The 13,757-nt window shown below is 64.7% G+C and overlaps 1 protein-coding gene across 11 annotated transcripts in view; it reads right to left on the minus strand.

Moving 5' to 3' along the window:
• Positions 1-3,417: 3,417 nt before the first annotated feature.
• The window catches only part of SPECC1L (sperm antigen with calponin homology and coiled-coil domains 1 like), a 117,510-nt gene continuing 107,170 nt past the window's right edge, over positions 3,418-13,757 (minus strand). For all 11 annotated transcript variants that reach the window (XM_057744044.1, XM_057744042.1, XM_057744041.1 and 8 more), the window contains 3 exons: positions 7,286-7,402; positions 6,692-6,751; positions 3,418-5,286 (listed from right to left, as the gene is read on the minus strand). In XM_057744044.1, coding sequence (XP_057600027.1) covers positions 5,197-5,286; positions 6,692-6,751; positions 7,286-7,402 — 267 coding nt within the window. In that variant the 3' untranslated portion in view covers positions 3,418-5,196. The remainder of the gene's footprint in view (positions 5,287-6,691; positions 6,752-7,285; positions 7,403-13,757) is intronic.

Here is a 13,757-nt window from a genome sequence, read left to right on the forward strand (position 1 = left end):
ATGCCTTTCCAATCTCCCACCTGGCGTCCGCCCCCTCGCCCCCTGCCCCAGTCCTGGCTGTGGTCCAGCCCCAGCTGGCTCTGCCGCCCTCCCCCGCACTCACCTCCACTGACGGGGTTGCCCTGGTTGCCTCACTTGTAAACTGGGACTGTGGTCTTCCTGCCCTGCCTCCTCCTGAGCTGTGCCAGTCAGACCATGAGGGACCTGGGGAGGTGCTGCCCTGACAGGTGCGGCCCTGACAGGTGCTCCCCTGAGGCCCTTGGCTTCCCTGTGCTTCTGGCCATTACATGGGACGAACTCCTGCTCACCCCTGCAGGGCCCGTATTCACTCACATCCTCACGCGACAGACTTGCAGGGAACAGCTCGGGAGTCACCGGGGGCCCAGACGGGACTATGGGGGTTCAGAGGGCAGAGACCAACACGCAGCCAATCCCAGGGTCACTCTTGTCCCCTCGTCCCCAGCATGGGTCCCCATGAAGCTCTCCCCTGCCATGCCCATTCTGGGGCCCAGTGGCCTTCCTGCCCAGACCTCCACAGGTGTGGCCTGGCCATGCGCACACCTGCCCCGTCCTGGCCACACCCAGCGCCCAGGGGCTGAAGGCTTCACTTGTGCAGCCGGCCCTCAGGGCCAGAGTGCCAAAGCCCTCAGAGTCGCCCGTGGGGCCCCGTGGGAAGCACCTCTTGGTGTGGGTGCCCCAAGCCTGGGTAGCTGTGTCCTCAGGCCAGGGGTGGCCAGCAGGGGCTGGCTCCGCTCCAGCCCTAGGGCTGGCTTCCTAGACCCTGGAACTCACCTGGCCTCGAAGCAGGTCTTCAGCTTCGCCTAAGCAGCCCTTTAGAGGTGGCAGGGGTGGGGGGTTTGCTCCAATGGTCGCATGTCATTTGCCAGGTGCCTTTGTCCAGGTCCCCAGTGAAACCACTGCCCACAGAGCACATGACAGGAAGCAGGCACGTGGGAGGGCTGCTCAAGAACGGTGCCTCCCCCAGCAGCGAAGGGGACCCTCTGCTGTCCCGCCCAGCCAGCCAGGTGCCCTTGGCCTTGAGCGCTCTCCTCCGCTGGGGGCCCTGCAGGCCTGAGGCAGCAACGAGGCCCTGGCCGGCCCCATCGTCTACCCCCGGCCCGTGGTTTCCCTGCCCAGCCCCACGCCAGGCTGTGAGGGCTGCGGGCACCGACCCTTCCTCCATCCAGGCCTGGGCTCCAGACAGGGGGCCAGCTGCGCTCTCCTGCTCCAGAACTCCGTTCTCAGATCCCCAGCCCCGGCCGACTCCCACGGGCTCTCTGTTCCTGCCCAGGATGCACCTGGGTGGCCTCCCGCTGGGCCACGTCAGGGAGAGAGGCGGCCAGACCCTGGATGAAGCGCCCAGTGGGGTGCCGGGGCCAGCGTCCCCGGGAACCGCCAGGCCACCCCAACCGTACTCACCAACCTCTCCTCTGAAGGGGAAGGCCCTGCACGCTTCCTGGGGCTCTGGGTTGAGGAAGCGGGGGGGCCTCACAGGACTCCAGCTGATGCTCAGACTAAGGCCCCCAAAGCAGAGTCACACAAGGAAGCCAGGCAGCTGCAGAAGCACCCCATCCTCCAGCCCAGCCCCAGCAAGATGCTTCAGCCCAGGACGGCCTCTGCTGTCACGCGGCAGCCCTGCTGGGGACCCTGTGCCTCTGGGCCGATCTGGGAGCATCCCTGTGGATGCGGAAGCTGACGTCCAGGTGGGAGCAGGGCCTTGTCCTGGGCAACGGAGGCAGGGACAGCCCCTGGCAGGCGAGTCTTGTCACTCACCAGCCTAAGAATGGCCCTAAGCCGGGGCCACAGGCAGCCCCGCGGCAGCAGCCGCCACAACATGAAAGCTGCCCCTCCCCCCTCCCCCCAAACCCAGCCCCCGCCAGGCACCTCGCTGCCCCTCATCACAGACAGCAGGATGCCTGGGAGCAGGGGCCCAGGGAGACCCTTCCTGGGGTGACCATACTGAAGAGGTGAGAAGAGCCCCAGGCCCTCGGAGGTGTTGCTGGCAAACCTGGGGGCGGCCCGGGTGTCCCTGCTTCCTGCCTGATGGGTGCTGGTGACGGCCCACCCCAGTCTCCTCCTCAGCCCTTCTGGTTTTGCCACCTAAGACCCGCACCTCGCGGTGTCTCCCTCCTTGGAACCTGGACCCACCGCCCACCCCTGCCCTGATAACGCGGGCATCACCGTCTGTCCGTCCGGGGGGCCTGCCCCTGCCCCAGGCCTGGCACAGACCACAGGCCACGCCCAGTCACCCCACCCTCCCCACAAGCCCCCCAGCTCCTGGCCCTCCACACCCAGCCTGCTCCCCCAAGCGCTCCCAGCCAAGGGGCCAGGTCGAGCCCAGGGAGCGTGGAGCCCTGTGCTCCGTGTGCCCGCCCCGCCTCCTGCGGCGATGACCAGGGCGGCCCGGCCCAGTCCCAGCCTGCTGGGGCCGGCACTCCAGCCAGCGCTCTCCCAGCAACCTGGGGCCTGACAAGCAGCCACCCCTCACCCCTGACACAGCACGGGGCCCACAGGCACAAGAGCCCCGATGTCTGTCCCCGTCCCCCACTAAGGGACCCCCTCATACAGAACGCGGCCAACCCCCGGCGGCGGGAGTGCCATGCGCTGGGAGGGGAGCCAGGCCTCCCTGAGTCCGAGAGGACGTGCCCCAGTCTGTCCAGCTGCGCGGAGGAGGCTGTGCAGGTGAGGAGTCCGTGTGCCCCCAGGGCAGCTGGCACAGCAGGCAGGAGGGGTGTTCTGGGGAGGGACCCCACCCTGAGGAACCGTGGCTAAGACAGCAGTGCTGCCCCCACTGCCCGGGGTCCCCCCCCACCGCCACACGCAGGGCCCGCAGGCCCGTCTGGACAGCCTCCCTGCAGCAGCACAGCTGCTGAGCGGGGAGCGGCCGGAGCCACGCCCGGGCCTCGACCTCCCTGAAACCCCTGACCCTGGGGAGGGCGCCCGGGCCGCCCGGCGTGAACAGGAGGGGACGCCGCGGCCTCTGCATGCGACCTGTGACCTGTGTCGTGCAACGTGACGGGCCGCCCTGTGGAGTCACCATCGCTCCACACGAGATGCACAGGAAGGAAAGCCTCACTCGCTGGGTGCCTGTGAGTGGTATAATTATTGATTTTTTTTGTTTGTTTCTCTGTAATTTTATACATTCTCAAAATTATCTCCAAGAACACACCTCTAAAAAAAACCCCAGAAAACCTCCAGGCACCCTCCCCCACCCAGAGCCGCACATGTCTGGGCCACAGGTGGGGAAGCGGGGGCCCTGGCGCCCGACAGAACCTCGCGGTCCCAGGGCTGCGCAGGCCGCGTGGCCACCCGGCCCATCTCCACCCAGACGCAGGCAGGTGGCCCCGGCCTCCCCCGCCCCAGCCCGCGCGGGCCCCCCCACGCCGCCTCCTGGCCCGTGGGCTCCGGTCAGGCGCCCTCCCGGCCACAGCCAGTCCCCGAAGGCGGCGAGGGTCCTGTTCTCAGTGACCCAGAAAAGCCCAAGCCTGATGTGTTACAACAACTTTAATACATTCAAGAATATTTAATAGAGCAACATTGAAAAGTATCATCAGTCAGCAGAAGCCCGTGGCGGAGAGAAAACCAACACTGGTCCTTTCGCAGTAATGCCTGTGCTGGAAGGGGAGGCGGGTGTCTTCCTGGAGGCTTCGCACCAAGTGCCGCTGGACCCAAGCACCTCAGAGCATCACTTCTAGGAACACAGGACTGTCCAGAACCACCCCTTAGAGTCAACAGTGCCACAAGGGTCCTACCGGAAAGAGAAAGTCGTGCTTCTGGAACCTTCTCAGCTGTGGATCCTGTGCAAACCATGGGCAGCCTGGCCACACGGCCCGTTGTCAGAGGCGCCCCCTGCAGCCCTGGTGCCCCGTCACTGACCCTGGGGCCCGAGGCTGGGCAACGCCGGCCCGTCAGCAGTGCCCATCCTCCTCCAGAGGACGCCAGCGACCCCCCACCCCCAGGCCCCACAGCAGGACAGTGGTGTGAACCACAGACCCAGGAAAGTCTTCACTGGACAAAACAGCCCCCCAGCATAATAAATAAACAAAAACACGGCCACAGATCAGGCACACAGGCCACCACGAGGGCAGGCGCGAGAGAAACCAAGTGGAGAGGGACCGAAAAGCAATGACTCTCCCCGACAGTCACGCAGCTGACGGCACAGGTGCCCCGCAGGGCAGCGGGTGCAAGGACAGCACCGTCAGGGAGGAGGGCTCTCCCCGCCCCGGGGCCGCCGCACAGCCCGTCTCACAGCGTCCTCTGGTCCGACCCCTGGCCTAGAACCTCCCGCTCATGCGCGGAGCCGCTGCCTCGGGCCGGCGGGCAGCCTCCCCGAGCCCCCTCTTCGCATCCAGGGGGCGACGGCCGCTGCTCCTCCTCCTGCGGATGTGTGTTCTGGAAGCAACAGGTCGCCACGCCGTTCGAACCAGCAGCAGCTCCCTGCACCGAAGAAGGGCTAAGGGTCGTCCAGGGGACGGCCGCGGCCTCGCCCGCAGAGCTAAGGCACTTTCTTCCAGCCCCACCAGGAGGGTCACGTCCGAGCGACTCAGAGACTGAAATCACACCATCTGGGCCCCTCAACCTGTTCCGCTTTTCCTCCTGTTTCTCCCGACGTCGGTCCTGGCTTTCACCGCCTCACGCCAAGATTTTATCGCTACGCTTACTAAAACAATTTAACTTTGGTACTAAGAGAATAGGAGCCACTTCCCCTAAATATTGCTCATAAGAAACAAGACTTTTTAAACTAGAGAACTCTTTATGAAGATTCCTTTGCCGGAACCCTGAGGCTGGCCCTGGGTTTCCGAGACCCTGGAGCTGGAGGTCAGCAGAGCCTGAGGGCGGGGGCGGGAGGCGCGGGTCCGCATCGCTGGCGAGGACACCCCGACACGCGGGAGGCCAGCAGGGGCCTGTCAGGTACGCGCCCCCCCCGGTTCTCGGGGGCAAGCACAATTCCCCTTCCCCAGGTGGGGCCGTGCGCGAGCCTCTCCTCCCGCCACAGCGCTCACGGCTCCTGTTCTCTCAGGCAGGTCAGCATGTGCGCGGGGCCCTGGACGCACAGGCCTCCTGGAGGAGCCCGGCCCCCGAGGCCCCCACCCGCCAGGGGCGGGGCTCACACGCCGCAGGGCGGCCGGGGGCGCGGAACGCTGGCCGGGCACGGAGCGAAGGGCGCTGGGTCCTGGGTGACCACGGGCTCAGCGCTCAGGTCTCGAAGTACTTGTAGATGGCCGTCACGTAGAGCATCACGTTCTGCCAGTCCGGCCGCTCCGTCCGCACCATCTCGTTAATGTCCTGACAGAGGAGGAGAGGCTGGTGAGAGCCCTGGGTCGCCTCCCGGCCACAGCAGCGCGGGCTCTGGGGTGGGGGCCTCCCTCGGGACTTCTGTTCGAGTCTCAGTGCACAGGCCGGGGGCTAGGTCAGAGGCCAAGTGCCTGGGAAGCTCCTTGCCCTGGGCGTCGGCACCGCCGGAGCCGCGCGCGCCCCGCCCAGGGCCACCCCTTGGGCTGGAAGGGGCTCACCTCCTGGGGGGGCTGGTCCTCCCCACCTCCTCTCCTTGCTAACCCCACCTGTGTCACCTCTGAGCGCCCTTCCCACCAGGCAGCCCCTGCCCCACGGCAGGCAACCCCCTGCAGCCCCAGGAGCCCCGGTTCTCTGCGCCCCGCGCAGCTCCTGTGGTCCAGAGAATGTCTGCTGATGCTGCCGGGCGCACGGGCGGGGGACCCTGGGCTCTGAGATGCGCCTGGGAGGCCCCCACGAGACCCGCTGGCCTTGCAGGGCACGGCTCCCGGGGCCCCGCGGGTGCGGGACAGGAACGAGCACCAGAGCCGGAGGGACGGGGACAAAGAACGTGTGTGTCAGTGTGAGAACCTCAACAGAAAGGTCTCACGGTGGGGACATCACCCGCTTTTCATATATCAGAGTTTTGCATGTGGTGTGAAACAGCCAGGTATTGGGAAAGAGTTCAGTGACTGTAAGTAACTGCTCTCCCTACACACACAACGGAACAGAAGCCACTCAAGAACGTGCACTCTGAATTCAGAGGCGGTGTCGGACCCCTGCATGAACGCCCCTGCCGGGCGAGGTGAGCGCACACGGCCTCCCAGCGCGGGCCGCCACGGGCGGGGTGACACGCACCCTCGGGCGGGACGTGGCACTAGGGGCTCCCGACCTGGCCCGTGGGGTCCTTCAGTCTGGGGACCCCCGAGCTGGGCAACACCCCCTAATGTTTATTTCATCCGCGTCCCCAGGTGTGGCAAGGCTGGCTCTGCACTTGGATGGACGTCAGCCCTGGCGACGAGGCGGCAGCCACACAGACACACGCCTGTCCTGAGCCACGGCAGCCCCAGGCGCGGCCCCGACCCCGGGGCTCCTCCGCCTCCCCGACCGCAGGCCTCCCGGGCGGCGCCCTCAAGAAGCACTCCGGGGCCCTGCCTGCCCTCCCCGGGCGCTACGTGGACACTGCAGGTAAATCTGCTGGACTGCGCCTTTGACAGTGAAACCTGACCCCCACCCACTCAGGGCGCTTCCTTGGGATGCCTGACGCGAGGCGTGAAGAGCGCCGGCGAGGGCCCATCTGCGCCCCACCTGTGGGACATCCTCATGGCTGGCGCCGGCCCGCGTGACTGCCGGTCCCCACCCAGCAGCCTCCGGGTCACCAGGCCTCCCCGGGGTCTCCCCTTGGGGGACGGGAGCTCACCAGTGTGGACTTGATGCCAACGCTCTCGGCAGCCTGGAAGGCCAGCGTGAAGTTCCTCCGCTGGAAAAGAAACCGCGGGGCGGGTGCATGAGCAGGGCTGCGGGGGTGGGGGTGGGGGGCCCAACCAGCCCCGTCCACACGTGCCCGCCGCCCCGCACGTGGCCCCTCGGGTGACCAGACGCGGAGTGACCCCTACACACTTGTTCTGTCCTCCCCGCAGAGAAGGGCCACTTCTCACACATCAGCCCTGAACCGCCCGGACACCCCCAAAGCTGGTAAGAAACACCGAGAGACCGTTTCCTCCCCGTGGGGGTCTTCAAAGGTCTGAAGGGCAGAAGGGGCTCGTGGGGCGGCGGGGCACACCCAGGGCGTGGGCCTGGGTCCTCTCCCACGGCCCGTCTGCGCAGGGCTGCGCCGTGAGCCGGTCATGGCCGGGTGTGGGGGAGGCTGACCTCGCGTGGGCGGCGCTGCCCACACCACCCTCCTTGCAGGGCCCTGACCTACGGGAGCCACCAGGGTGTGCGAGGCCGGCCGCGCGGCCCCACCCAGTGGAGGGCGCTCTCCTCCGCACCTGCCCGCCCCCCACAGCCTCACCTTATCCTGGCTGTTGAGCTCCTGGTAGGGAATGTGGGCGGGCAGGTACGTGTGCAGGAGGGCACAGAAGGCCAGCCCATCGTTCCAGCTGCTGCTAAAGTTGGTGATGTCGATATTCTGCAGGGAAAGAAGGAAAACACATGAGTGACACCTACCACAGGCTTCTCGGGAGAAGGCCAAGGGGGGCGGAGGTCCCCAGGCCCGGGCCGGCCAAGCCTCCGCAGGAAGCACGGTGGGCTGGGGGCCGGGCCCAGGACCAGCTGGTGTCTCTGACGGGCCCCCACCCTGCCCACCAGATCGCTGCCACCACAGCAGCAGCAACTCGAGCCACCGAAACCCTGGCCTGGGAGGACGCGGCCCCGCGAGCTGGGGCTCCGCCTCTGAGCCTGCGGGAGCAGCAGCTCTGTGTCAGGAAGGCCGTGGTCCAGCCTCCTCCCATCCTTTACGGGCATCACAGCCCTGCACGGAGGACCTGCTGCCAGAAAGCCCAACAGGGGACCCGCGGTGCTGATGCTCTGGGGCGGGGGCTCCCGGAGCGCATCCCCGAGAACCACCTCGACCCTGTGAAGGGGCAGCCACTCCGCATTCAAATTAAACCGTTCACAGCGACAGAAGCAACAGGTCACTCAGAGGGTTTCATGACACGATGCAGCTAGAAAGTAGCCTTTACCTTTATTTGAAAGAATCTTTTTGAAACTAAAACTCCACAATTAAATTTGGAAATCCACACGCTTCATGAAAATGCCACAAACTGGAAAAAAGAGCACCCCACCCCCAGCACCTCCTGTCTCACAGCTGCCATTTCACGCAGCCCCCAGTGCAGGAGTCCGCCTCCTGGGGGACTGCGCTCCGGCCGCCAGTCCTCTCTCCCTGGGAGCAGCGGTCACAGGGCAATGCCACTCACGTCCGTAGGGGGTTCTACCCAGTCTGCCCGCCCAACCCCATTACAAACTATTAGGTCCTGACACCAAGTAGGACCCAGTGCCCAGGGACGAAGGGTGGGCGTCTCCTGACAAAAGCAGCAGGTGGTGTGGACACAGGCTCTGTCACCAAAAGGAAGCATCTGGCCCTGCCTGCAGGCGCCCTGGGTGCTGCGCTCTGGGCACTGGTCAAGCACGAGCCTCCGAAGCACAGCAGCTCTGGAGGCAGTGACCCCAGAGGTCACACCCTCAGTGGCCGCCAATCCGGTCTGGAGACCTCGTCCATAAACTGTGGTGAGAAAAGTGACCCGATGAAGGCGCAAGGGGTGCAAACCTGCCGCGCGCCCCAGGGAAAGGCCATGGTAAGACGCAGTGCCACGGCCGTCTGCCACGGCCCTAAGGGCAGCGCCACCTGCTCGGTGACACTGTCACCCCCCTAGAACGAGGCCCGGGCAGCCCCTGCCTCACTGGTCCCCGCACGTATGACCATGAAGACACAGTCTTGACAGGCCGGCCGCCCTCGCGGGGCCTCTGCTCTGGCAGTGACAGGTAACGGCCCCGGCAAACCCGTCCCTGTGATCGAATCGGAATCTCAGGAAGCCAGCAGGGGCGTGTCAGGAAGCTAGGACCAGGGAAGGAAGTCACCTGTCCAAGGTGTGGGGCGGAGGCTGGGAGGACAGACCAGGAACCCCGGTTCCTGGCATCCTCCGGGCCGTGTCTCACTTTAATTCTCACAAACACCAGTCGCATTTTTCCACGAGGAGGCTCAGGTCACACACGATTCCTGTGGGATTATTCCTCCCAGTCCTCGGGGCCAAACACCCTGACGAGAGAGCCAGGACCCCGGTCACCATCGCAGAGGCAGCCCCCAGGAGCCGAGGCCCCGTCCCCGCCCCCGGGGTCACATGCACGCCTGGAGGAAAACGCATCTCCACTTCCCACCGCCCAGCTCCTCTGGCAGAGCTGCCTACGTGCCCAGCCTCACCGGCCCGAGGCAGAGGCTCCCGCACCAGGTGAAGCGCTGTGACCCGGCTCCCGGCCGTGGGAACCCGGCGCCCAGCCTCCCCCAGACAGACCCCTGGCCTGGACCCCGCAGTCGGAGCGGCACCTCGTGGACGGAACACATGCCAGAGCATTTAAACCCCGAGGAGACAGCGGGCCTGGGGCCCCAGGGCACTGACGACCAACTTCCAAACCAAAACCACCAAAGCCCAGACCACCGACCCGCCCCCTGCGAACTGGAGAGCCCGGCGGGTGCGCCTAGCAGAGGACAGCGCGGCCCCGGCCTATTCAGAGACGCTGGGGAAGCAGCCAGGCCCCTACACGGGGCGGGGAGGCCGCGGCGTCTGCTCCCATCTCACCGTCTACTTAGTGTTTTTCACGTTCGGGGCTGAAAAGTCAAACTGTTGATACTATGAAACGACACGGACAGAGCACAGAAAAGCATGGGGACGACAACGCTGTCTCCAGGGCTGAAAAGCACAGCGACAGCAGGAAGCTCTGGCCTCCCGTCTGCGATCTGGGCCCCACAGCTGTCACAGCCCATTCATAAAAGGACAGGATTCACAGAAAGACACACGTGCACAGAAAGGTACAAAAACTGTATGGAATTGGCAGAGACGTGGCCGTTCCCTCGGGAGCCACCCCTCCCCCACTGGCTGTGCCCTAACCAGGACTGCAGGGGGCTCCAGGCCCCGGGGGAGCAGCTGTGGGGGGGGAGGGGGGGCGGTCCCCACCTGGTCTCCTGGAGAGGAGCTCAAATAACAGCCTCCCTCAAAATCATTCAAGACCGAAGGTGCAGCCTGAATGCCACGGGGATGTGCATGGACCATCTCCGCAGGCCTGTGAGGACACCAGGGCCACAGCCCTCCAGGGCAGCGCAGGAGACCGTGGCCTTGGAGGGAGCCAGGGTGCTGACCCCCAGTGAGACACCCTCAGGCCTGCAGCCGAGGCCTGGGAACGGGCTGTCTGGGGCTGAGCCGGGAGCAGGGGGTGTCAGGGGGTGGCGGGTGGGGAGGGGAAGTGAGGGCTACAGAGACGCTGGCAAAAAGCAAAGTGGACGTGGGGACCCACTGGCCGTGAGGCGGGAGAGAGCCCGCGGTCTCCGCCAGCAGACTTGGACTGCAGGGCCCTCCGGCGATGCAGAGCTCACTGTGGGGGTGCGGCACGCCCGACGATTACGTCCCTGGAGCCCAGGGAGCTGCCTGGCGCTGTCACGAGGGTCTGCAGCTGGGGACGGGGTGCAGGGGGTCGCTGGGGCAGCCAGCGTGGACACGGCGCAGGAGGGAGGCCTCAGACCAAGCCCCTCGGTGGGAGGGCCACGCAGGGGAGAGCCACCTTCAGCGGGACAACCAGAAGCCGGAGAAGAGGCGTCAGCACAGGGAGGGCCGACAGCACCCGTGCTGCCGGAAAAGGCCCTGGACGAGGCAGTGTTTGGGGCCACCGGCCACAGCGAGCAGGTGGCCAGGGGACAAGCTCCACGGACACGTCCGCGGGCGCGTCACCTGCACGGCCTCACAACTCCCACAGGGGCGCTTCTTCACACATTCCCTTCACAAGCCTGTCTGGAGATGCAATTTCTATTTTCAGAAAGCGGCACTTCAGTGCAGAGGGGATCCCTGGCTGTAAGACCCGTCTCCCAGCGCGCCCTCTCTGAGGCGGCTGCGGGCGGAGGGCCTCCCGCGCGACGGGCCCTGACACCGCAGCTCCGCGGGCGGCCGGCCGGGCCCCAACGGGAGGACTTGCCTCTGCTGTCTGCGCACAGGCCAGGCCAAGCTCCCCAAGAAGGAAACGGTTTTCTTTTAAAATAGATACACAGTCATTATAATACAAGTTGCTAATGAATGGACTCAGATTTCACATTCAGCTCTCATGTCTCTTCAAGGCTTTCCTACCGACAAGATGAGTCTAAGTTTGGACAAACGCAAAGGGTTACGGGATGAGCCGGAGGAAAGGTTCAGGAGAGCCTTGAGCACGGCTCAGAGGAGGCGCTGCGCCCCGTCTTCCTTCCACCCAGGAAGCGCCCGCGGTGGTCTGTGGGCAGACGGCCGGGGCCTGCGCCCAGGGCCCTCAGCGGCCCCCTCGTCTCACCGACGCTCAGCCTGCCCTCGGCGGGGGTGCCCTCCCCGCTCCTGCGCCCTTAGACGCGGCCTGTCCCCGCCTGTGGCAGCAGGTGGGTCCCACCCTGTGCACTGAGGGTTGAGGGCTGGAGTCTGAGAGCCACGAAGTGACACAAACCTCCACAAAAAAGGATTAAACATATGTCATAAAACATCTTAAAATGTTTTAATTTGTCTGAAGTTTCATGAAGGCCATAAAACGCACCCCCAAGTACCACATACTTATCAAGGTTCTGGTCTATTTCAGGAAATGCCACTTTTTTGGGCATGAGGCAAAGGGCCAGCACCCATGACTCATCTCTGTAACACGCACGGCACCGCTTCCTCCCGCCGTCCCAGCCGCTGCGGCGGGTCCCTCTGTGACCGTGACCAAGCACACCACCCGCCTTTCGGAGGCAGGACGGAGCCCCAGACAAATCCCTGCCTGCAGGGCCTGGAGGGCTCAGCCCCGGGCAGAGGGGCAGGGTTTGCAGGGTGTTAGGGAACCTGGGTGAGGAGGGTGGGGGGGTGCAATGCCTAGAAGAGAAGGAAAAACCACCAGGAGGCAGGTTCTAGTGCCCGCGGGGTGGCTGCCAGCGGAAGGCCCAGAGGCCCCGGAAGGCGCCCGCGCATCTGAGGGCCTGCCCTGGGCCTCCGCGCTGCCTCCCTCTCAGGTGGAGCCATGCTCTGCTCCAGGTCAGGGGAGGGGAGGGGAGGGGAGGGGTGGCGGCGGGCGTCCGGGGAGAGTCTGAGCCCGCTCCTCGTCACGTCCACGCGGGACTTGTGTGTAAAGCGGGAAGAAGGAAGGACGCCAGGGCAGGCAGCCCGGGGTGGGGGTGGGGGGGCAGCGACCCTGGAGACAGGCCTGCATCGTGTGCCCTGTGGGCAGGGGTTCCAGTAAGGACCCTCGACCCTCCCTGGGCCTCAGAATCACCTGCAAAGCCTTTTCAAGGCGCCACCTGCTCAGCCCTCCCCCGGAGCGGCTGATCTGGCCGGTCTGGGCACCATTCTCTGCAAAGGTCCCCAGACGCCCTGAGGGTGCAGCCAGGAGGCAGGGCCACCGACCTGAAGACCAAAGGCAGCTGGACGCGTGATGGACGGGACATCCCAGCACGAGGCCCAGGCAGCCCAGCTGGACCTCACTCTGGACCCCGCGTGTGGGGAACCGGGCCAGGATCGAGCACCGGACGCAACCTTCCCGACCAGACTGGACGTCAAGGCAACCAAACAGCTGACGGAGGAGCCAGTCTGAAAAGAGGAATTCCTGGACGGATGGACGGACGGACACAACTCCACAGCTGAGGGGCATCTGCCGGAAACCTGAGCCGGAATCGGAGCCACCCTCAAACCTACTACCAGTTTACACCAGGAACAGCACGGCAGGGCTGTCATCACCAAACCTAAAATGCAGACGCCCTGCAGGGCACAGGCCAGTTCCTTCCAAAGACAAATTGAAAGGAAAAAAAGGAGGGAGGGGAGTTTCAAGATGAAAACAGATGTAAAAGAGGCACGTTATCCACATGCAATGTGTGACTCTTACTTGGATCTTAATTCAAGCAAATCAACTGTAGAACTGACCGTGATTCAATTGGGACGTCTGAACTCTGTCCAAACACGTGGTGACATCACATGACTGGCACCCACTTCGGAATCACCAGGCGAGGTGGGAGGGCGAGGACCACCCGGGCCTGGGGTGTGTCCTTTTACTAGTCTCACTGCTTTAGTGTGTATTTGAAAACGTCTACAAAAAACAAACCAACCTACAACCCAACGGCCCAAGGGTGAAAACAGGCAGGGGACCCGAACAGACATTTCTCCAGCGTCGACGGACAATGGCCTGCAGCACGGGAGACGATGCGCGACGCCGCCGGCCACCAGAGGATCACGAACCAGAGCCAGGCTGAGCCACTGCCGCAGCCGCCAGCAGGCACAGTGCTCGGGACACTGGGACCAGCAGACGCTGGTGAGCGTGTGGAGACACCAGAGACCCCGTGCTTGCTCTGCGGATCAAGACGGCTCAGCTGCTGTGGGGCACTGTGACCAATCCTGCTCACTCACGTGCCCTGCGAGGCCACTCCTCGGGGACACGCCAAGAAGACCTGAAGACGGCGTGGACACAAACCTCCCACACGAGTGTCCGCAGCAGCACAGGAGCCCGAAGGTGGAAGCAACACAAACAGCCACGAACCGGAAAATGGATAAACAAACCGGGGAGTGTCCACACAACGGCGTGTTTCTGAGGCACAGAAAGGAACGACGCACGCTCCAACGTGGGTGTCTGGAAACATCACGCTGAGGCAAAGTGAGACACAGAGCCCACGTTATATGAAATACCCAAAACAGTGAAATCCAGAGACAGAAAGCAGAGGCGTGGTTGTCAGGAGCTGGGGCACAGCTCCAGATGGACGCACGACAATGCACACGTGCCTAACGCCACTCAATTGCAGACGTAAC

Source organism: Hippopotamus amphibius, chromosome 8 (genome assembly GCF_030028045.1).
Source record: "Hippopotamus amphibius kiboko isolate mHipAmp2 chromosome 8, mHipAmp2.hap2, whole genome shotgun sequence".
NCBI lineage: Eukaryota > Metazoa > Chordata > Mammalia > Artiodactyla > Hippopotamidae > Hippopotamus > Hippopotamus amphibius.